General features: G+C 34.0%; 3 protein-coding genes and 1 non-coding gene across 5 annotated transcripts; 1 reads left to right on the top strand and 3 right to left on the bottom strand.

The window, feature by feature from the left end:
• Positions 1-437: 437 nt before the first annotated feature.
• Positions 438-511, bottom strand: TRNAT-AGU. The gene has a single exon. It is a non-coding gene; the product is annotated as a tRNA-Thr (tRNA).
• A 2,063-nt stretch (positions 512-2,574) lies between these two features.
• On the bottom strand, positions 2,575-7,227 carry LOC115979815 (syntaxin-43-like). The gene is made up of 7 exons (XM_031101870.1): positions 6,737-7,227; positions 4,444-4,720; positions 4,115-4,204; positions 3,758-3,835; positions 3,497-3,574; positions 3,233-3,379; positions 2,575-3,147 (listed from the first exon to the last, which is right to left on the bottom strand). Exons 1-7 carry the CDS (start codon positions 6,940-6,942, stop codon positions 3,040-3,042), a joined length of 984 nt encoding a protein of 327 aa, XP_030957730.1. The 5' UTR covers positions 6,943-7,227; the 3' UTR covers positions 2,575-3,039.
• Positions 7,228-9,379: 2,152 nt separating this feature from the next.
• Positions 9,380-17,769, top strand: LOC115979816 (protein DEHYDRATION-INDUCED 19 homolog 3-like). Its single transcript, XM_031101871.1, has 5 exons — positions 9,380-9,834; positions 14,235-14,377; positions 15,262-15,339; positions 16,067-16,323; positions 17,418-17,769. The coding sequence occupies exons 1-5, from the start codon at positions 9,759-9,761 to the stop codon at positions 17,524-17,526; spliced, it is 663 nt and encodes a 220-aa protein (XP_030957731.1). The 5' UTR covers positions 9,380-9,758; the 3' UTR covers positions 17,527-17,769.
• Positions 17,770-19,905: 2,136 nt separating this feature from the next.
• LOC115979812 lies at positions 19,906-24,202 on the bottom strand. 2 transcript variants are annotated; one of them, XM_031101867.1, is made up of 4 exons: positions 24,090-24,201; positions 22,059-23,429; positions 20,979-21,954; positions 19,906-20,450 (listed from the first exon to the last, which is right to left on the bottom strand). In XM_031101867.1, exons 2-4 carry the CDS (start codon positions 23,421-23,423, stop codon positions 20,194-20,196), a joined length of 2,598 nt encoding a protein of 865 aa, XP_030957727.1. In that variant the 5' UTR covers positions 23,424-23,429; positions 24,090-24,201; the 3' UTR covers positions 19,906-20,193. The 2 variants fall into 2 exon arrangements, with proteins under 2 accessions (XP_030957727.1, XP_030957728.1); XM_031101868.1 differs by lacking the exon at positions 19,906-20,450 and adding an exon at positions 20,457-20,606 and having other exon boundaries at positions 24,090-24,202.
• Positions 24,203-24,702: the final 500 nt, after the last annotated feature.

Here is a 24,702-nt window from a genome sequence, read left to right as displayed (position 1 = left end):
TAGGAGTTTTCATGTAGGTTGTTTGAACCAATGCTAGACAGACTGAGTTTAACCTTGGAGCTTTTTACAGTTGATTGGTAAACCTGTATTGATGGGATATCTGGATACATATTTATTTTCCACATGATTATCTCTGTAGTAGAAATGGTACCCCAGACAGCAAAATGCAACGTAGGCCTACTCAAAAAGTCATTCTTGCTGGAATACTTTGAATGGTGCCCAAGCAACAAAATGGAATGTAGGCTTAATAAAAGTCATTCTTGAACAAGAAAAACTTTGAATTTGAAACATCTTTAACTTTGAATCTGTGACACATAAAAGATGGAATGTACAAAGCCCTAATCAAAGTCATTCTTCAACTAGAAAACTTCGAATTTGACCCACTTAAAAAGGAACCGAGCAAAGAAATGGATATGCACGAAAAAGAGTGGAAGGTTTGCTTTCGTTGAGAGTCGAACTCAAGACCTCCCGCTTACTAAACGGGTGCTCTAACCAACTGAGCTACGAAAGCTGACTGCTTTGTACAGTTTCCAAAACAATATATTAGATAGAATATTTCGGCTTTTGAGAAGATCTCATTTGAAACTTTCCACCATATCATTCTTTGATAACAAATGGAAGTCATTTAAAACTGCCTGTATGTGTGTGTGTGTGTATATATATATATATATATATAAAATATTTGTTAGTACAATACAAGTGTACTTTTTTTAAAATTTCAATATAGTGGAAACAAAATTATATTTTCATACTCTATTCAAGTCATTTAAACTAAAGTTCCGAAACATAAATCTTTCTCTATTATCCAGACAAAAGGGAATTGTGAATTGGTGGATATTTTCATTTTCTAAACTTTTACTTTTGTCCCCAAAAAAAAAAAAAGTGAAAGCGTGTCATAGTTTTAGCTAATTTTTAATTAAAATGAGAGACAAAAGAAGGGAAGTGAAAGAAAGAAAGATTGTACCGATGAAAACAAAATGGGGATACAAAACTTATAAATCTCAATCCTTATTGTAATTTCAAATCTCACAACTTTGTTTACAATTTATTGATGTGACAAATTTTAATTAGTGAAACATTACTTTCACAAGGATCCACAACTAACACCATTTTTATTGTACACCAATCACAACATGTTATCTCATTAAATTGTGAAATTTATTGTGTCACTGTCAGTGTTGGCTCAATGGTAAAAGCAATTGATGTGGTCGCCTAAGGCCCCAAGTAAAAAAAAGGCTCCCAAATTTTAACCAATAGAATTATTTCTATCAATGTAATAGTAATAATTAAGCCCAAATATTAGCCAACAAATAAAATAATATTTTTTATCAAATGAAATACAAACAAAAAAGAGAGAGAAATGCTACGTCCACAACATTTTTCACAACACTTTTACAACAAATTCTAAGTAGCAAGATGTTATTGACGGCAAAAAAATATTTTAGTGTTAAGTTCAAATTAGAACCAGTAACAACCTAACATCTAGGATTTATTGTGAAAAATATGGTGAATGTAACACTTCTAAAAAAAAAAGCCATACAAAAAAAAATTTACAATATTTGAGTTGGCAAATTTTTACTAGTTCTTATCTAGATCCATCATTAACAACACTCTTTTACTTACTGCTATCAATTTACAACATCAACAAGTTTGAAAAGTTTTATCAAATTTTTTGTGTCTATAAACTTTCAAAAAAAAAAAAATGTGGTTTATGTTAATTAGTAGTAATTTTACATTTAAAAAAAGATAATCAGTTTTCGCTAGGAGTGTGCATGGGTCAAGTTGAGGGGATTTTTTGACCCAATCCACCATGGTGAGTAAAAAAAAATTCAGCCCAACCCAACCCACATGGGTTGGGTTGGGTCGGGTTGAACCCATAGGTTTGACAAATTTTTATTATTATTATTATTATTAAATTGAGTAGAAAAAAAATATTAATATTAATATATTAAAAAAACCTAAAGATTAATATCAATATAACTCCTTAAAGGCAAACAACATTAATGACTAAACAACAATAGTAATTTATTAGGATTTGTGTGAACTAATTGGCTTTTATATAGGATAGAAAGAACTGGTTATTTAAAAAAAATTATTAATTATATAATATATTTTATATATATATTAAATTAGTATTAGTAGGAGGAATAGAGGAAATGCTGCTCTACAGCTATTTTTTTTTAAATTATTAAATATATAATATATTTATATATATATAAGTGCCCTACAACTGATTTTAAAAAAATATTATTAAATATATAATATATTTTAAATATATATTAAATATGAGTGAGTTTGGTCAGGTTTGACGAGTTTGTAATTTTATAACCCAAACCCAACCCGACCCACTAAAAAAAAAAAAAATTGTGTAACCCAACCCAACTCACCAAGCCTTAAAAACTGACCCAACCCGTCAGGTTGAGTCGGATCGGGTTTGGCAAGTCGGTGGATTTTCTGCACACCCCAAGTTTTCGCTTTAAGCCCCAAATACACCAAGCCGCCCCTGCTCACTGTACTATATGTTTACACATAGGCACATGCTTGGAATTGCCATGCATCTCCACAAAGAAATAGTTTCATACCAAAACCTGATGCATTAATTTTTGGATGTATTCATCTTTATTGCATGAGAAAAAATTAATAGAAACAAATAAAACAGCCTCATCACCCTCTAAGTCGAACTCCAAGGAGGAACTAAGCCACAACCCCCCAGGAGATCAGAAAAATCAATTACATGTCCCATTGAAAAATACCCTTGCCAATGGAACAAAATACAATAGCAGCTCTATACATTTCCTGGGCATGTCCCCTATGAACCCTCCCACCCCTTTTCCCTTCTTTTCCCCTCCCCAAAAACCAGGAAAATGAAAAGAAACAAATAGATACAGTCTCTTTATCAAGTATATTGGGGTTGTTTGAATCTCCCATGATCTTCTCGTGCACACAGCACACCACCCTTTCTTCGCGCGTTAAAAGTCTCAGGGGAGGGTCACAACAATAAGAATGTAAGCAAAATCTGGAGATAAAAGTGCCCAAAGATTACAAGAATATCTCCTTTAGGATTAGCAGAACCAACATGACAAAGCACATGATTATGAGAGCTGTAGCGCACATCACCATTCCCCCTTGTTTCTGTGTCCTGTCTGCCTGCAAACCCAAAGCACCCAACATAGCATTGCTATATAACCCAGAGGCTAAGAAAAAAAAAAAAAAAGAGGAAGGAAGAAAGGACCTTCTGCAGCTGCTTTAGCCCCTCCTCCACAGTGGTTGCAACAGTCTGAATGTTGTGGTCTATTCGATCAACAATGGTGCCCTGGTCTATCACTAGAACTGATAAATCCTTCATAATCTGAGCAAGCTCATTTACAGATTCCACAACCTACACAAGCATATATAGAAAAAAGGAAAAAAAATTAGTTTTAATTAAAAATAATAAAATTGCAGAAGGTTAGTGTAAAGCTATTTTGATAATGGTGCACAAAGAAATTCTACTTGCCTGTTGGATCTCTCTTTCTCTTTCGGCAGTGAACGCCTCACTTTTTTTGAGCTTGGTCATTTGATGTTCACTAAACACCTAACATATTATTATACTATATTAGTGTCATCTAAGGTAAGGTTCAGGCACAACAGTAAGCTAAATTTTCAGAGCAAATCACGTAGAGTACAAAGAATTTGGAGTAAAAAGATCATTTGATTTAATACTTCTTGTGATTAATTTAACCAAATGTACAGGAGAAGATTAAAAAGAAACACATACAATGTTGTCCAAATCCTCATCTTCCGTTATAGATCTACTTCCATTTAGATTCATCTCTAAATCAACCCCATCTTGACCCTGCAACACAAAATAATAACCGATGAACTTTTTGAGAATATATGCTTTATAAGTTATTCAGTATTCTTGTGGTTATGAACAAAAGAGATCCGTTCCAAATATTCTAAAAGAAAAGTAGCAGCATCAAGGGCTGTAGTTTTATTCCATATATTGGAACCATGCATGACAAAACATGCTTCCAAGTGCCAAAGGAGGAGGCACTGAATTGTGTGACTTTGTAATTGCAAAGTCACAATTGTCTAGTAATTTTTCCCTTTAAGAGGAAAGTTTGGTCTGCACCTCTTTTTGCTGCCTGAGGCGCTTTAAATAAGTTGACTGTTTCTTGCGTAGCTCCATTGAAAGGTTCTGAAGGTCAGTGGCAAGAGAGCGCTGCAACAGAAAAGTGCAAACATAAGCATAGTTCACCAGAATAGCCACCCATTTGAGAGGATAGAAGTTGATATGTATACGTTTATATTGGTTGCATATGCCATATGCAGGATGATGGTTTATACCAGAGTCCAGAAACAAAATAATTGACAACCTCTTGCGCAAAAATCAAAATATCAGAGACAATCAACATAGCTGTGCTAGCAATGATAAGTAACACATCTTGCTGCAAGTCATACCTGCACATTCTTTCTAACATTTGAATCCTCAGAAGGTCCAGCAGCAGAAAGTCTCTGTAGTTTCTTCTCTGATCTCTTTATCAGAGCAGTTATCTCTTGCGTAAGAGACTCAATCAAATGTTGATCTTCTTTACCATCTCCAAACGAAGGCATTAAAGCCTTTCCATGAGCCTTGGCTAACTCAGCCATTCTAGTCCGTGCACGCTGTACATTTGCTGATATTTCTTCAGATACATCCACCCAAGCTGGAGGTAGACCCACAGTAAGTGCACCCTTACTGCAGCCAAAAAAAACATATGACTTCCCCACTAATATTTGTTACATGATTGGGTGCCAAACTAAGGAAAATGTGTAGTACTAAAAACGTTAAGAAAAAAATCCAACAGAAAAAGAAAAACTCAACAGAAATCTATAGTTGCCTTCTACTATATTATATATTCACATTAATTTAGCCTTTAGATGTCCCACAAATGCCCTTTGGTCTCACACCAACCTCCAGATAAACCATCTCTCCTGGCTTAAACTGCCACTGGTATTTCACTTCACATTTTTACACTCCAATTGCAATATAAATCAGATATATCTCTAACACTACAATATTGAGAGGCAAGCCTAATGCACTGGAAGTGCCTACTTCATCTACCAAAAACCTCACACAAGCTCCACATAAAAAAGTAATGTCCCTGCTATATTGGGAAAAAGCCAAACAAAGGAAAATCCAAATTATATTACTCCCCATCAACCCATCTTCATAAACTTTAAAAATGCTAGCAACACTAAGATTGTTAGACCATCATGACTTTCGACACTAAAAATCAGGTGACAGGCCCACTTGTAGCATAGTCTTCTCATATTTGGAATCTAGTTCCCTTATGTTTGATGTGGACACTATGGGGGGAGCATAAGGTTGTACATATGAGAATTTGGAAAGTTTCAGGACATATTTGATAGAATTTTTTTCTAGATTGTTGTTTGATTGGTCCTAGTTGTGGGGTTTTACTAATTGTAACTCCATTACTAAGTTTTGAGAATCATCGTCCACTTGTACATAACACTTTGCAATTCTTAGTCTACTTTGTGTATATTTTTCCATATACTTGAAGTAGGCTTGTTCAATAAATTGACTATTACTTATAAAAAAAATGCTAAATCTAGTATCAATTTTACACAAAAAGCTTTCAAACTAACGTAGCAATGAATTCGGTTGGTGCCACATCAATAACATACTAAATGAATTATTTAGTTACTTTTTTATGTTGTATTTAAAAGTTGACACATTAGTATTTGTAGTATGCCTAGCATCACTCTTTTGCTTCAAGGCTAGCAATCCTATCCTCTTTTCTTTTCTCCTATGGTTGAAATTGATCCTTCCCCAAAAAGAAATTTGACTACTACCCACACATATTTTATAGAATAACAGCACCTATAGCAATCCAAAAATTATGAACTCCTAACAAGGCTTATACACCCTAAAAACCCAAATCATAATATAATTTAAATTCAAGATCTTGAAAAAAAAAAATCTTCATGTAAATTTTTAAGCTTTCAAATCTACTAATAAACTCAGCTCATTTACACTAATTAGCAATGTTATTCGTCTCAGCTATATAAGATCTTTGTTTTATCATTTCCTAAAATATCAAAAATAAGAAAACACTAATATTAAAAGCTTTAATTCCTTTACTTTTCTGACATTTCTCAGCAACCAAACACAGATAGACAGAGAGCTTGAATTAAATCAGCTCAATTACACTAATTAAGATTGAAAATTTCAATTCCTTTACTTTCCTAACAATCTATCAGTAACCAAAATCAAAATATACAATATTGTCCAGCTTTCAAATCTACTAATAAACTCAGCTCAATTACACACTAATTAGCCATCTTATTCGTCTCAGCTGTATAAGATCTTCGTTTTTATCATCTCCTAACAATGAAAACATGCAGATTGAAATCAACTCAGCTCATTACACTAATTAAGATTGAAAATCTTCAATTCCTTTACTTTCCCAACAATCTATCAGTAACCAAAATCAAATTATACAATGTTGTCCAGCTTTCCTTTCAAATCTACCAATAAACTCAGCTCAATTACACACTAATTAGCAATCGTATTCGTCTCAGCTGTATAAGATCTTCGTTTTTATAATCATCTCCTAACAATGAAAACACTGAGATTGAAATTAACTCAGCTCAATTACACTAATTAAGATTGAAAAAATCTTCAATTCCTTTACTTTTCCAACATTTTCTCAGCAACCAAACACAGAGAGAAAAAAAAGAAAAAAGAGACCTTGAATTACCGGGATCCTCAGTGCTAAGAGGAGTGTAAGACCGATTAGGATGAAGAAGCGAGGCGTTGACCATTTCAATCACCGGACCATTACCGCGACCGCCGCCGTAGCTCATCGACGCCGGCGAAGAACTCGTCGGAGCCCTAACGGTCTTCAACGCATCCCTGTACTTCCTGAAAATCACCGTCCGGTTCCTCGACGCCATGGAAGAAGAAAATAAAAAACCACAAAATTCAGATCCGAAAAAAAAAAAAAACCCGAAATCTCTTCAGATCTGAGCTTCGCTCATGGCCGAGCGAGCGAGCGAGAAAAGCCAAAAGAAAGCGAGAGAGAAAATAGAGAGAGACAGAGAGGGTGAGAGGGGTCACGTGAGCGGTGATCGAGGGGTCACGTGCGCGGTGGTGACTTGGAAATGTTAAAAAGAGCCGTGGTGTTATTAAAGAGAGAGAGAGAGAGAGAGAGAGAGAGACAATTATAGTGTCAAGGAAAGAGATTTTGATTGGTCCAAGGAGAGAAAGCCAGTGTTATAACGGTTTGGTGTGGTTTTAGTTAATTATATTTGTTGGGTGGGTCCCATATTAAATAGTTTTTGGTACGGTTGGTTGGGTCTACTACTATAGGCTACACCTATAGGTGCCCAAATAAGTGCTCCAATTTATATTTTATAGGAATTTTTGAGAAAGTTTGAATTTCCTACCTCTATTTTTAATGGTAATTTTTTATTGTCAGAGTATGATATTAATTGATTTTTTATTTTTTGTGTAGGTGAAGGTTGAATTTTAGATTTCTTATTCAATCATTAGAGACTTTATCAATTAAATTAATTGAAACTCACGTATTTTATAGAATTAAGCAATTAAAATTCTAATAAATTTTCATATTTGATGAATTAATTATTTGTATAATTCCACACAAAATATAATAATTTTATCCATATGGCACAAATATGGTAGTATGGTTAAACTTTTATATTATACTATTAATTAAAAATGAAATTATAATAAATGAGCAAACAACGAAATACAATTTTAGTTAGAGTCATGTTTTAAATTTCCTTTTTTTTTTTTTTAATTAGAATAAAACGTTTTAAAATAGTTAAAACATAGGTGAAATGTCATGGTATATTGATTTTTTGAAATAATCGTGTTATATACTATCATTTATTTGATTTTTTTGAGACTTATGTTACGAATAAAATAGTAAATTAATAATTTAAAATGGTGACATTTGTAAATTAATAATTTAAAATCTTAGTTTCATGAATCATGTTTTCAAATTAAAACATGTTTTAACTTTTGTTCAACTTAGATCCAATAAACCTATACTTAAAGCACGTCAATGTTAGATGTCGGTCTATTTGACACTAACACAGTTTAATAAACACAACACTACCAAACTCAACATTTTGTATAAATTAGGGGTAAAAGAGTAATGTTATTATAAATGATTCATTTATATTTTCTTGTATTGATATCCCCAAACAATATTACTTAATTTTCATTCATTTTCATTGGTTTTTATTTATTTATAATTTGTTCACAATTAATAAGGGGACATAACATCTAAAAAAATGATATATATATATATATATATATTTTTTTTTTAATGAGAAAATGATATGTTATTAATATATAATAAAAGCCATGATAGTAATGAGTTAATGTGAAAATAATGTCACACTAATGGAGAGTATTATTATGTGAGGAGAAAATATTACTCAAAATTTTCAATAATTACTTTTAGGTGGTGTTTGATACAGGGGAATGCACATTATTCTTAACATCCAGATTCTTTGGAATATGATGCATGGAAATTTGAATGTCTAAGAATGTAATTATTTCTATATTTAATTTGATTTGAAATATAATAAAAATCCTAAAAATATGAGATGTTTAGATTTTGTTTATTTATAAGAATCTTATAAGAATTTTTTTTTTTTTCCAAAATACCATTTGATTTGTAAATACAACTTCAAGTCTTTTTTTTAATCTTCTTCCAAATAAATTATGAGAAACAAAATATAAATTATAAATCATGAAATTTTTTAATAAAACATAGTAGAACATTTTTAAATGACATGTATAATACAAAAATGATTATTTAAATTGTCAATTTATTTTATATATATATATTATTTTTATTGGTTAAAGGAAGAGAGAATAGGTAAAATTGTTTGTTTATACAAAATGTAACTCTATTGTTGCATTTGAATGTGAATACCCACTTTTTTTTTTTTGAAAGGAATCCACATTCCCACAAAAAGGGTGATTTGCAATTAAATATTGGAATCTTTCAATATTCTCAAGAATCCTAATAAATTATTCCATACCAAATGTGACTTAGTACTTTGATACCTACTAAAAATCTATCTAGATAAACTCACTCTCTCTAACACACTCAAATCATTTTTTGACGAGAAGAAAAAAGAAATAGAACTCACGTGTATGGTCATTGTCTCCACCCTGAGATCATGTTCGATCGTTCAATAATTATTTTATGAATCTGACATTTATAATTAAAACTCAAGTTACGTGGAATTCACATACTATAAAAAGGGATGTTGTAAATACTATGAAATTCATGAGATACCTTGTTGTCCATTTCTCATGCTCACCACACATTTCTCACACCCAATAATCCAACAAAACCCAAAAAGAAAAAAGAAAATAGAAAATTTTTTTTATATAATTTTTTTGGGAAGAAAAAAAATATATAAAACCACAGTGATAATTCAATTCCCATTTCTCTTTCGGTGAAATTTCCTTCATACTCATCTCTCTCTTTCTCTCACACACACACATACACACACTCTCTCTCTCTCTGAGCTCGAACCCTACCCAGTTTCTTTTCTCGCACAACTCTTAATCTCAATCGAATTGGGTGTGAATCAAAAAGCAGAGACAGAGAGAGAGGATATCATAGCTGCAGAGCTCAGATAGTTGAGGACCTGTGGTGTGTGAAACGGTGCGTTTTTTGGGGTGGGACTTTTTTGAGAGAGACAAAGGAGAAAGAGGTTGAGCTATGGATGGTGATTCGTGGAGCGCTCGGCTTTCTTCGGCTTCGAAGAGGTACCAGTCGGCTCTGCAATCGCGATCAGGTGAGCTGGATTTTGAGCTTTATTTTTTGGGTGTGGTTGTTTGGTAGCTGAGAAAATGGGGGAAAAATTTTCGGTGATGGGGATTTGGAGCTTGGGTTCTTGGTTATTTGTGATGTGGGTAATGGAAAAGGTTAAGTTTTTGTGAGGTTGATGTGGTTATATAGCTTAAATGACACCTTTTTTTTGTATGTGTTTTTGTTTGGTAGCTGAGAAAATGAGGTACAATTTTGAGGATTGGAATGTTAGAGCTCGGGTTTTTGGTTATTGTGATGTGGGAAACGGAAAAGGTTTAAAATTTCGTTAATTTGAGGTGGTTATATAGCTTAAATAACACTTGCCTTTTGTGTTCTTGTTTGGTAGCTGAGAAAATTTGAGAAAGTTTGGGAATTGGAATGCTGGAGCTTGGGTTCTTGGTTATTGTGAAATGGGAAATGGGAAAAAATTAATTTTTAGTGAGTTTGAGGTGGTTATATAGCTTGCATAACACTTCCTTTTTGTGTGTTTGTTTTGTAGCTGAGAAAATTAGGGAAAATTGTGGGGATTGGTATGTTGGAGGTTGAGTTCTTGGTTATTTAGATGTGGGAAATGGAAAAGTTTTAGTTTTGGTGAGGTTGATGTAATTATATTGCCTAACACTTCCTTTTTGTGTGTTTCTTTGATAGCTGAGAGAATTAGGGAAATTTTGGGAATTGAAATGTTAAGCTTGCATTCTTCGTTATTGTGATGTGGGAAATGGAGAAGGTGTACTTTTATTGAGTTTGAGGTGGTCATATAGCTTCAATGACACTTCCTTTTTGTGTGCTTGTTTGGTATCTGAGAAATTAGATAAAATTTTGGGGATTGAAATGTTGGAGCTTGGGTTGTTGGTTATTTAGATCTGGGAAATGGTAAAGGTTTACTTTTAGCGAGTTTGAGGTTGTCCTAGAGCCCGAATAACATTTCCTTTTTGTGTGTTTGTTTGGTAGCTGCAAACATCAGGGAGAATTTTGAGGATTGGAGTGTTGGAGCCTGGGTTCTTGGTTATTTAGATGGGGGAAATGGAAAAGGTTCACTTTTAGTGAGTTTCAGGTGGTTATATAGCTTGAATTGAGCTTCCTTTTTGTGTGTTTGTTTGGTAGCTGAGGAAATTAGGGTAAATATCGGGGATTGGAATGTTGGAGCATGAGTTCTTGGTTTTTTAGATGTGGGAAATGGAAAAGATTTACTTTTAGCGAGTTTGAGGTTGTTCTATAGCCTGAATAGCACTTTCTAATTGTGTTTTTGTTTGGTAGCAGAAAAAACTAGGGGGAATTCTGTGATTGGAAACTTGGAGCTTGGTTTCTGATTATTTAGATGTGGGAAACAGAAAAAGTTGACTTTTAGTGAGTTTCCGGTGGTTATATATCTAGAATAGCACTTCCTTTTGTGTGTTTGTTTGGCTGCTGAGAAAATCAGGGAAATTTTTGGGATTGGAGTGTTGGAGCTTGGGTTCTTGGCATTTAGATTTGGAAAATGGAAAATGTTTACCTTTGAGGTGGTTCTATTGCCTGAATCACAGTTCCTTTTTGTGTGTTTGTTTGGCCACTCAGAAGATTACGGAGAATTTTTGGGATTGGAATGTTGGAGCTAGGGTTCTTGGTTATTTAGATGAGGAAAATGGGAAAGTTTACTTTAGTGAGGTTGATGTGGTTATATGGCCTGAAAAGACACACTTCCTTTTTATGTGTTTGTTTGTTAGCCAAGAAAATGAGGTAAATTTTTGGTGGTTGGATTGTTGGAGCTTAGGTTTTTAGTTATTTAGATGTGGGAAAGGGGAAAATTTTAGTTGTATTAAGGTTGATGTGATTATATAGCCTGAATAAGAATAACACTCATTTTTTTGGTTTTATTTGGTAGATGAGAAAATTAGGGAAATTTCTGGTCATTGGACTGTCGGAGCTTATGTTTTTGGTATTTTAGATGTGGGAGAGTGGAACCTTTTTTTTAAAAGTTTTAGTGAGGTTGATGTGGTTTTGTAGCAAGAATAAAAACTCCATTTTGTGGGTTTGTTTGGTAGATGAGAAAACGAGGGAGAATGCCAGTGATTGGAAACTTTAGAACTGTTTAGATGTAGTAAACGGGAAAACGTAGTTTTAGTGAGGTTGATGTGGTGTTATAGCCTTAATAACACTTTATTTTTGTTGATTTGTTTGGAGGCTGAGATAATGAGGGAAAATTCTGGTGATTGTAAATTTAGAGCTATAGTTTTTGGTTATTTACATGTGGGAAATAGAGAAGGCTTACTTTAATTTAGGTTGATGTCCTTATATAGACTGAATACACTTCATTTTTGTGGGTTTGTTTGGTAGCTGTGAAATTAAGTGAAAATTTGGTGGTTGGATGTTGGAGCTTAGGTTTTTGGTTATTTACATACGTGAAATTGAAAAAGGCTTACTTATAGTGAGGTTGAAGTGCTTATATAGCCTGAATAACACTTCCTTTTTGTGGATTTGTTTGATAGTTGGGAAAATGAGGAAATTTTTTGGTGATTGGAATGTTGGAACTTAGGTTTTTGTTTGTTTAGATGTGGGAAATGGGTAATGTTTACTTTACTGAAGTTGATGGGTTTATATAGCCTGAATGATACTTCCTTTTTGTGGGTTTGTTTGGTAAATTAGAAAATTGGAACTTTTTGGTGGTTATAATGTTAGAGCTTAGGTTCTTGCTTATTTTGATGTGGGAAATGGAAAGTGTTTACTTTTAGTGAGGTTGATGTGGTTGTATAGCTTGAATTACACTTCCTTTTTGTGAGTTTGTTTGTTAGATGAGAAAATGGGGGAATTTTTGGTGATTGTTGAAAACTAGGGAAAATTGTAATGTTTGAGCTTGGGCCTGGGTTCTTCGTTATTTTTATATGGGAAATGGAAAAGCTTTACTTTTAGTAATGTTGATGTGGTTATATGGCCTGATTTTGGTGATTGGAATTTTGGAGCTCAAGTTTTTGGTCATTTAGATTTGAGAAAGGGAAAAGGTCAATTTGTAATGAATTTAATGTGGTTATATGCTTATAGTGTGAATAACACTTCCTTTTTTGTGGATTTGTTTGGTAGCTGAGAGATGAGGGAAAGTTTTAGTGAATTTAATGTCAGAGCTCAAGTATTAGAAAATATGTTTTCTATCACCTACATAACACTTTTTGTGTGTCGTTTGGGAGCTGAGAAAACTAGGGAAATCACTATAATGTTAGAACTTAGAATTTTTATATTTCTTCTTTTTGATTTGATAAACGGGAAAGATTACTTTTAGAGAGACTAATGTGATTATATGGCTTGAATGACTCTTCCTTTTATGGCTTTGTTTGGTAGCTGAAAAATGAGGTAAATGGTGATGACTTGAGTGTTGGAGCTTAAATTATTTGTTGTGTCGATTTTGGATGGAAGATTTACTTTTAAGAGGTTGGTGTAATGTTTGACCTGAAGATTTTTATTGTATTTTGCTGCTGCTGAGAGAGTTATGAAAGATTTTTGGATTTTTTTTTTAATTCAAATTTGGTATTTCTTTAAAGCAATTGTTGTAATATTTTCCTGAACATTTTTACAAAATGTCAAGTGTACTGATATCTAAGAAAATGAAGGAAAAAAATATGGATTTAAAATTTTGGTTTTAACTTTTTGTTAATCAGGCCAATTAGCCTTGGCTCAAATGGCTCATTCTTCTCTCACAGGTGTGGGTAGAGCGTAATACCGTGGGTTCAAAAACACATGGGATGCATATTGTAGCTTACCAATCAATTAAGATTAGTTAAGAGTATAGAAATGAAGTTTTCATTGAACTTGATGCCACTGTTTGGCTTTGAAGTTTCCTTTTTGTGTGTGTGTAAATATGTTTTGTTTCTTTGCTTATAGAGGCAGACAAGGGAAAGAAACTAAAGTGAAAATATTGCTTAGTTCCGCTTTGTTTGATGTGGTGTATTTGGAAGGAACGCAATCGGCGGACTTTTGAGGATTTAGATGGATCTGATGACCAGCCGCTTGCTCTCTTTGTTGGTTCCTTCTATGATTGGTCTAGGTCTTAGGGACTCACATCTAGTGATTCTCTCCCTTTATGTTTTTGCTTCTCTCTCTTTTTTTGTATTGTTTGATATGCTTTGTGCTTCTTTGCATACAGCAGTTTTTTGAATAAGCATCTTTCTTATCAAAAAAAAAAAATTGAGAACTCCTTGCATTGGACTAGATGTACAAAACCTTTCATTGTAAGCTCCATTTGGTTGCGAGAATGATGATGAGGCAGAAGAGAATTGAACTTTGAAAGTCCAATTATTTGGTTTTTTCCCTCAGTATTGTTTCACTTGGTTTTCTCAAAATGGAGGTCTTAATTGTTCTGTGATGTGTATGCAATGTGATATTTTTTGGCGCTTACTGAAGTAAAGTTTTGCAATGCAGATATGTTCATGGGATTTGAAGAAATTGATGGTGATGACGATATAAGGGAGGAGTTTCCATGCCCTTTCTGTTCAGAGTATTTCGATATTGTTGGACTGTGCTGCCACATTGATGAAGAGCATCCTGTAGAGGCAAAGAATGGGGTATTGCTCTTTGTCTAATAATAACCATCTCCATATGTTACAACTTACAAGCAAGAAGATGTTGAAACCTTGAAATATCTTCTTTCTTTCTTTTCCCCAAAATGCCTTGTTCATTGTGTTTACATGTTTATTAAAAAGCTAGTTGATGCTTATAAACTAGGCATCTAATGGATGGCATGATAAATTTGTTTTTAATCAAGCAATGTTTTGCTCAACCTAATTTACAATGCCTTAACTTCCAACTATTGGAGTTTTTCTGCATGGCTATTGATTAAGGAGTTGGAATTTAAGCCAATAGAGAGTTAAGCTGGTCCTATTTATTTCCTCTTATGGTATTAGGTAGCTGCTGCTTCAACTTTTACTGCCCTGGGTGGCATTAGAATTCATTTATTCACTGATTAAATGAAATTGTTGATGAAATGCTGGTATCCTATTAAACTATGTTAATCTATTAATACATACAAAAAATGTTGATGTAAGAGATTGTAACCCTTAATTGCATTGACTTTTGGTATATTGATTCATACCAACCAATAGGCTTTTGCAGCTGATGATGGTACGTACCCCTTTTGTTTATTTAGGAAAGTGGGGCTTGACTTCTTGAAAAGCCACTTACTTGCACATGATTGTGGGTCTTTGATTTTCAACCCGCTAGTGGTTTTGGATATGATCAGGATAGTGTGGATTAGGGTGTCTCTGATGGGCTGAAAATTTAAGTTTGATTAGTACCCTGTCTAGTTTAAGATTGTGGAAGTTTAAATCTTTGGTTTAGTGGCTTTTTGTTTGTCATATAATAGATAAAAAAGGTAATTTTCCAGTGTCCCTAATGGGAGGGTGCTTATTGGACCTTAATATTGCTCATTATGGGTATTGTTTCTCTGCAGGTATGTCCAGTTTGTGCAATGAGGGTGGGGGTTGATATGGTTGCGCACATTACCCTACAACATGGAAACATATTTAAGATATCCTTTTCTTTTGAGTTGTTATCTATTACAAGTAGTCTGCAATCTTTTCATGTATCGTTTTCAATTCAGTTTTTTTGAGTTGAATTCCAAGTCAACTTGCTTGAACATTCTGCATGTGTTTTGAAGTAACAACTTTTATGGCATCTGAGAGAATGAAAATGATATGGATCTCTAATGTTTTAAATTGACAAATTATCTTTTCCTGCACTTTCTCTGAAGGGTTGGTTCCTCTGAAGGTGCTGGAAAGAACAGAAGAATTGATTTTCATCCATCCACCCACTACTTGCCTTTTGTTTAACTCATTCATTTGTCTACCCGGCATTCCCTCATTTGTTACTCTTTTTTTAACTAACTCACACACCCCCCACCCCCCCCCCCCCCCCCCCCCACAACCCCTGCCCAAAAAAAAAAACAAAAATTTCCAGTAGGAGACTAATGAAACACATACTAGTAAGTCATGTGTGAAGGTCAATTAACTTTTCTTGAGATGTATTTTTTCTACTTTCTTGGTCTTTGGGTCCATCAATATACTTAAATTTAAGTCTTTGTGCATTGCCAATTATTTGGTAACCGCTTTCTTTATATAAAGTGGCACCTCCTCTTCTTGTAAGAACAAGGTTGAAGATGAGGTTGTGAAGTCAAGACTCACTGGTGAGTACGAGTAATTACTAATAAAATAATTATCACAAGAGTTTGACACAATGATTCCTTAACAATTGTTTACATGCAACGCAAGAGAAAAACACGTAAAAGTGGAGCACATTCTACACTATCTTTATTGAGGAAAGAGCTGCGAGAAGGAAACTTTCAGTCCCTTTTTGGGGGGTCTTCCTGTATAGTCTCTTCATCCAATGCAGCACCAGATCCATTGTTGTCATCATTTATTTTGCCTATGGCTGATGATTTTGTAAGTGCTCAACCTCAGTTTTCACCTGAAACAAGCTCAGTCAAGAAAAAAACAGAGCAGAAAGTGTCAGAGCGGTATGTAATTGCATTTCCAACCTTTTTTTAATCCATTTTAGTAAGTTATTTTTTATTGTGTGCTAGGATCCATGTCAATGTTGATGTGTTATCAATATAGCCATTGTCTTTGATTGTGTGCTAATATCATGTGGAGATTTTTCTTCTAGTTGAAAGGGTATTTCACACAATTTTCCTTTGAAGCATGTTAAAGTCTCATAACAAATTGTGATGGAATATTTGGTTGAGGGAATCATAATATCATTTCTATATATTCATGTCTGATTTGGGAATATTCCATGTAATTTATGTGTTTTTTAATCTATAAATATCATTCAAACTTGCAATTGATATGTATTGTACTGCATAACTGATAAGTAGTGTACTGCTTTGTGCGGTTTTGAGGTTGATTAAGATTGTGCAGTCTTTGCAGTCGAATTAGTCAAGCTGAACTGGTTTCCCATCTGTTCTATGCATTTTCTTAAAACACCAGAATACCAGACACTGAAGCATTCCTAAAACACCTATCTTACCCAGCTGGCTTAACTCCTGTCCTAATAACTCTAGGCCAAGCTAGACACTCCAGAATAAAGCTTGTTGAATGTGAAACAACACCACCCCCCCCCCCCCCCCCCCCCCCCAAAAAAAAAACCAACATTCATCAAAAAAAGAAAGTGAAACACAACATCCCCACACAGATTTGCAATCATGCATGTGCCTGTAGCAAAATACAAATTCTGAATTTTGCCACATCCATATACGTTTGATTGTAGCACATGACAAATTAATCCAGGAAGATATGACCAATAAGTATATGCAGCAAACATGACAAATTAACCCCTGAAGAAATATGATCTATTGGTTTATGCACCAAAAGCATTTGTAAACTGTATGCCATTTTACACATCATCTCAAGTGCCGTGCCATACTCTTACTTTCAATGCTTACAGCCAAATGCTAGTGTGAAAATGTTTAGCAGAAACACAAGCCATGTTACTACGAAGTGACCATACTCTTCGCTTGCTTCGGCAAATTCATCATGTTTTATATAATTTCATGTTATTTTTCTGGCCATTTCTGATTTTTATTATTTTATTTTATTTTTTTGGTGACAGAAATGTTCAGTCATCTCCCTTCTCTATCAAGGATCAGGAAGAGAAGGCAAAAAGATGTGAGTTTGTTCATGGGCTGTTGTTGTCCACCATTCTTGATGACAATTTATGAAGAAGGTTCATAATGGCTGCTTAGTGGTATTCAAAGTTACAACCAACAGCTCTGCATCAACATATGGTTTGTTTGTAGTGAATATGCCAATGTATTAAAACCCAGAGTGTGGAATAAGGTGTAGGAATGAGTGTAATTTATGTTGCATGTGAACTTTAGTTGCTAGGCCTGAAATATACTTTTATATCACCTTTCAAATTCTGGTCATAAATTGAAAAAGAAAAAGTTGAGTTCTTCCTATGATTGGCCTTGATTTGCAACTGATATCTGCATTAATTATGTTCTTGGAAGTTCATCTTGATCATTTTGTAGATATAAACAGCATTCTCATTGTTCCCAATTAAGTTTAAGGAAACTCTTGGCTCAGTTTCTAGGCAACATACTTTTATTTATATCATCTTTTAATTGTCATAAATTGGAAAGAAAAAAAAAAGTTAGTTCCCATGAATGGCATATTAATGTTGCAACTGACATTTGCATTAAGTATATATTGCTTGGAAGTTCATCTTTGAGTCATCCAGTAAATTGGGATTGGAATGGGAATTTATTTGTTAAAATTGTTATATACAACATCTTCTCAAATGTTTCCCATAAACTTAAAAAGCTCAACTTGGTGTTTCTAACACAGATATTCAGGTTTATATTCTCCACCCCCCCCCCCCTCCCCAAAAAAAAACCTCTACCTCCAACTATTAAATTATCATTTTTTTTTTTTAAAATCGCCACCTCTTTAACTAAATTTATTGTCTATGAATTGTGATTTTTAATATGACTTATTGATTTGTAAATTATTTTTAATGTGAAAGTTATTTATTCTTAAAACTTTAAAAGCTTTTTAATTCATTCTTTGCCTCCTCATAGATGAAATTTTGATTCCATCCCAATAGGTACCCATTAAAAAAGTAGAAAAGAGGGAAGCTAAAAATTTGAGTGTTTGGAATTTGGTTGTTTTTACTTAGGATGAAATATTTCATTAATTCTAGAGAACAAATTTTACAACATACAAAGATAGAAGATTGTGATTAGTGTAATATCACTTTTTTAAAAGATTATTTCTGACGTTATTTTTATTGTACATTAATCACAACTTATCATTTCAATAATTATATATATATATATATATATATACAGAGAGAGAGAGAGAGAGAGAGAGAGAGAGAGAGAGAGAGACGCACTTGATCAATCCCATTCAAGTGATGAATCCTCCCGGCAAAGTGAAGGCACTTTTCTGTGGGGTTGGTGTCACCGTGTCAGTGGTTGCATAATGGAGGACTTGGTGGATACCTATAAAGTTGTTAAAAATGATTTTTACAGTGTTTGTGGTGGCTGTAGTGTGTTAGCAACTTGTAACTTGTTCTAGATAACTACGTTAGTAAAGAAAACAAAAAGAAAGAAAAAAGAATAAAGTTGTAACTTGTTGTGTTATCCAACTTGGCTTGTGGTGGGGTAGTGTGTTTGTAAGTTTAACTTCTTCTATTTTGCAACTGGTTGACACTGGTGCCACAACTGGTATTAACCTAACCCAAATTATAATGATTAATATTTGGGACACATAATTTTTTCAAATAAAACAATGTTACAACTTACAAACACAATAAATTTCAGAACTTTTTTTTTACAACTACTTCCACGACGTCACTTTCATATAAAACAACTATTGAAATATATTGTCTTTAGACTTTGTCAAAACTCTTGAGCCGAGGCAAAAGTTTGGGAAAAAGAAAAAGAAGGGCCGAAAAGTAGTAAGATGTTTCATTTTAATTTATTATACTTTTAGGTTTGTGTCAAAAAGGTCTACTATTTTACTCTTATTTTGATTTTGAGTTGAGATTTTTAAGTAAAATTGAAGGATTTTGATAGAAGCAAAAGATAGGACAGATTGGTTATTTAAATATTTTTGTTTACTTCTTTTATATATGTTTCAAAGCAAGAGTTAATGATATGGATTTTTTTTTTACACAAACTTAAAAGTACAAGGACTAATAAAATATTTCAAAAGATAAAAGACCATTTTGAAACAAAGGGTAAAAATTGAGGACCAAATGTGTAATTATTATTATTATTATTATTATTTTAATAAAGAGCTAACAAGATACTGGTACTTTTGGTTTTGACTCAGTGACCAAAGATTCTGTAATGAAACAAGGTGGCCGCAACAGTTAACGACTATGTCTTACATTAAAATAACTGAAACAACTGTCATATATGAAAACAGTGTTTTGTGTGGTATAGCTTATTTCAGTGTTTGACTCTTAAATTTTGCTTAAAAAATAAGCTGAACAAAAATACCAAGGTAACTGAAAAAAGTAATCTTTAAAAAAGCAATATATAAACAAACAAACAAAAAAAATGCCAAACTAAGCCATTAACAACGACACCTTCATGTGAAATTATCTGCAAGATTACCATTAAGCAGTGCTAAACAGGTACAAGCAGTGACTAAGAACCATTTTGGTTTTCCCCTGAAAATTTTTTAATGCAGCAACCAATGCATTAAGAGGAAGAAAATTTGACTTCTTGAATATTAGCTATAAAAATAATTGAGTAAGAATAGTGTTGTGTGTTCAATGTCAGTGAATAATCTCTATAAACAAGTTAACCACAAATTTCTTGTCTAACTCCTAAACAAAAAATGTGCAGCAAGACATACTTGCTGCATCAATATCCCTAAAGACCTAGACTCAACCATGTTGGTGGCATTTTTGAGTCCATGATCTTCTTCACCACGTCCCCTACAAAAGAATCGAAACAAGAGGAGCAGCAACCTTTCATCAGACTTGTCTGTCCACCTGTCATTAATTCAATGTGGGAACAGACTGATGGTGGGGGAATGGAATAATAAACCTCGCTCCTCGTATGCTCAAGCCCACATGCAGCTAATATGGTGTGTGTAGAACTCCTTGCAATGTCCTTGAAAGTATTCCCTGAATCAAAAGAATAAGTGCAGTTTGAGCTTTTCCACAGACATGGTAGAAAAGAAATCAACTCAGCAAGAAACAATTGTTGCTCTAAGGAGAAAGAGCTAGACTTGATTAAGCTGAACTTCCAGAATTATTTCTACTGCAGACTGTCTGGAGTTCCTGAATACATTGAGCTTTCATTAGTTTTCTTGTATTTTTCTTTATTTTTGTTTCTTTGTTTGGGCATTTCCTCTGTATACTTCCCCTGTAGTAGGATTGCACCCCTTTTGTGCTTTTTAATTAAATTTTATTATTTATAAAAAATACTCAACAAAATAGAATGCATCAAAAGTAGTGGCAGCATCATATATTAGAAAATAATTATAGAACTTATTCTTATGTTTCTAATTAGTATTTCCTAAACAAGGATTTTATGTTCCAATTGAGTGCCGTAGTTGAAGATTCTCCCTAGACACTACAACTATAGTGTTAAATACTTACAATGTCTAGGGGCTATGCGATGTTGATAAAATAAAATAAATTTTTGCATACCTAAATCGATATCTCGGGCCAAGCTCTTCAAATGGGTTTTAACCATTAATTGCAATTGTTCCTTTGCCATGTGGAACTCAATCCCCTCTCTAACTGTACAAGGTGATGCACTACCATCAGACCCAAAGTTTGATGATCTGTTGTATGGATGGAGTTGCTCATAACCCGGTATTGTATTCATCCCTGACTGTTCAGGCCATAATGTCCCATTTAAAGACCTATCAGTAGATGTCATAGTCTGGTCCTGACCTGCTTGCCTTCTCACAAAGCTTAATCTCGAGGGAAAGAAATCCCTACTTTGGGATGATGAAGAGGGATTGTCGCGTAACCTATCCTCCAAGAACATATGATATGGCATCCCTGTGTCGTGTGTCCTTGTTTGTTGACTTGTTGTATCCCTGCCTTGATTATTTAGAGAATTTAAAAAATCACTACTTGAATTGACAGCTGACATCCCATCAGTTCTACCAGCCATAGAATTTCTATTAGAGGAAATGAGTTGTTGTATGTGACGATGTATCCAACGTCTCCCTGAAAGAGTTGGTGCCGCTCCAGTTACTGGAGAAGCTGCAGGGGAACTTCCAACAGGAAATCTAGGTGATGCAAGATTCCCAAATCCTTGGGGAAATGGTGTACATGGTGAGGACATTGAATTGAGGTCTAAACCTTCTCTAATATTTACAAGAGGTGGGGGTCTATTAGACATGTTGTTGCTTCTAATCCTTTGATCAGGCAGATGATCTTGTGCTTGGGAGCTTGAAGATACCATAGCACTGGGTCTACTACAATCGTTACAATACCAATTACCTTCGGGTACCTCCCGTCCAAGACCAACACAATAGGTGTGTGCGGGTGAATCACAGATATCACACAGCAACATGAGACCATCATCCCCACCTTCATGACATTCTGTACAAATCACACTCTCATATGGATCAAGGTAACTCCTAAGTTCTTCCTCAGTGGGTTGATAAACCTGTATAAAGCAATGAACCCAATTCAAACCAGAAAATAAGCATTAAGCAACCAGAAATTCAAAATAAATAAGCACAGAACAGTAAGAGGAAAGCAATAAGATACCTGATCACGCTCAGGCACTGGAATCTCCACTTCTCTCAAATCAATTCCTGCTGCTGACCTTGCAGGCTTAATGATTGTTTTGAACCTCTGCTTGCACAGAGGGCAACGAGATTCCACTTTTGACCACTCCATTATGCAAGCAAAACAAAAATAATGAGAGCAGCAATCCAGCGTTCCCCTAAATCTTCTTTTATCTTCTTCAGACAGGCAAATTCCACACACCTGCTTCACCACCTCAGTTTTCACTTCCTCCACCTTCTCCTTACCCTTCTTAACCAAAGGTTCCTCTAACTTCTCCTTACCCTTCCTTACCAGACGTCTTCTTGGCTGATGTAAATTCCCGACCTCCTGAGTTCCACTTGGCAAAGATGAACTCCTTAAACTAGTTCTCAAACTTCTAGAAAACTCCATGGTTTCTCTCACTGGCTGTTTCTCTTCTTCAGAGACAGTATGTTTCTCTTCTTCAGAGATAGTATGTTTCTCTTCCTCGGAAATGGTATATTCACAATCAGATGATCCAGAAGACACAAAATCTGAATCCAAACAAACAACAAACCTCCTCCGTCTTCGACCTGATTTTTTCTTGCTCCTCTCTCTCACAACCGGTCTATTATTAACAAACTCATCATCATCATCATCATTGTTGTCATCTTCGTTGTCGTCGTTGTCATCATCATCATCAAATTGAAGTTTCCTCCTAAACCCACCATTCTTTCTTCTTTTATTACCCAAAGGCTTCTTTGGAACCTTATGGTTCCTTCTCCTTTTCCTACCTCTAACAGGACCCTTTTTCTGCAAGCCTCTCTTGCTCACTTTCATATTATTTCTCTTCTTTCTACGCATCAATTCCTCTTCCGCATCTGAACAATCATCTTCATCAGGGGTAAATTCCTCATCCTCGTAATCTGGCTCCTCTACCTCATCCTCGTCCGCCACCTCCTCCTCCTCCTCTTCCTCCCCATCATCATCATCATCAACTTTATAATCCTCATCCTCATCCTCGTCCTCATCCTCTTCTTCATCATCCCTCATAACCCTTCTCCTCTTTCTCTTTGTTTTCACTACAATTTTCTGCTGCCCCGACCGGCCCTTTTGCACTTTTGATCTAGCCTTTGATCTAACAACCTTCCTCACCGCCCCCTCCTCTTCCTCCTCGTCCTCGTCCTCTTCAATAAACTTACCAAAACTCTCTTCTGAAGCACATCCATCTAAAGAAGAGCAATAATCCTCATCAGAACCATCTGAGACCACGTTTTCTTCATTGGAAACCACATAATCCTCATCTGAATCATCAGAACCCTTATCTTCAGACCTGACCCTTCTCCTGAAATTCCTCTTGCTACTCATCTTTCCTCCCCTGCCCATCTATTCCTACAAAACCAACAGAAAAACAAAATTTCCAAAAACCCCAATTCAATCACATAAACAAATATGTAAGATTCTTTGTTTCACCAAATGATATCGAATCCAATCCAATCCAATAAAATATACAGTAACAAAAATCCTAAAGATTCTTTCTCTAACCTCCTTTTTTGTGTTCCTAGCTTAAGCTCCACAACTCAAAATGCTCTAACCAAAAAATATATATTTAATATATAGCTATATCTGATACAGGAAAAAGTACCATTCACCCAAAATTCCTTTATCACCGATCTATTTCAGCACAGAAAACAAAAACCCAAAAACCAAAACAGCCATAAAATAAAATTCAAATCCCAGATTTGTTCTACAAATTGCTTCAAATTTTACACCCAAAACAAAAAAAACAAAAACCAAAAAAAAAAAAAAAAAAAAAACCCAAAACTTTACCTTTGGATAACATTTTATTTCAAGTCCAATTTATCTAAAAATAAAAACCCACCATTCTTTTTTGAAAAAACTTCCAATGAAACCTCAAACAAACTCAGAAAACATAAAAAACAAAAAACAAAAAACAAAAAAATTGTGCCCATCTAAAAATATATACATATTTTTTTTACAATATTCATAAGTAAAATTTTCACAGAGAGAGAAAGAGAGGGGTTTTGGTACCTGAGAGAGGAGGAAGAGAAAAGCACCAGAAACAATGAAAGTGTTTTTCTTTTTTACACGGATTCTGAAAATGTTTTTGCTTTCAAATGTAAACAAAGAGAGAGAGAGAGAGAGAGAGAGAGAGAGTATTATTAATAATAATATTAATATTAATATTAATAATTTTTTTTTCGTAATTATTAATATTCTATATGTTTTATTTTTTTATGTCGTAATAACGTTGACACTTATGGCCTACGCAACTCGGCAACAACATTGGATGAGGAGGCTCGGCTGGTTAGATTACCAAAATGCCCTTATTCTTTACGGCAGTTGAACGGTGAATTTGACCCTTTTGGATATTTTCGTCCTTTTATTTTCCTTTTTCCAAGGCAATATTATCTTTGTACTATTTCTTAACATTTTACTATTTTTATATATAAAAAAAAAAAAACAAGTGAGAGATGTTTAAAGTTTGGAAATTGTGATTAGGGAATCATCAAATTTATATAGGGTTATCATTAACGACATTTTTATTGTGTATCGGTAAGTTAAAACTTAAAAATTAAAAAAAAATAATGTTAAGGTAACAAGTAACATGTTATGATTTAAGCAATAGTAGATCACAATAATA

This window comes from Quercus lobata, chromosome 3 (assembly GCF_001633185.2).
Source record: "Quercus lobata isolate SW786 chromosome 3, ValleyOak3.0 Primary Assembly, whole genome shotgun sequence".
NCBI lineage: Eukaryota > Viridiplantae > Streptophyta > Magnoliopsida > Fagales > Fagaceae > Quercus > Quercus lobata.
Note: the sequence above shows the minus strand (reverse complement) of the source record. Positions and strands in the feature narration are given on the sequence as shown.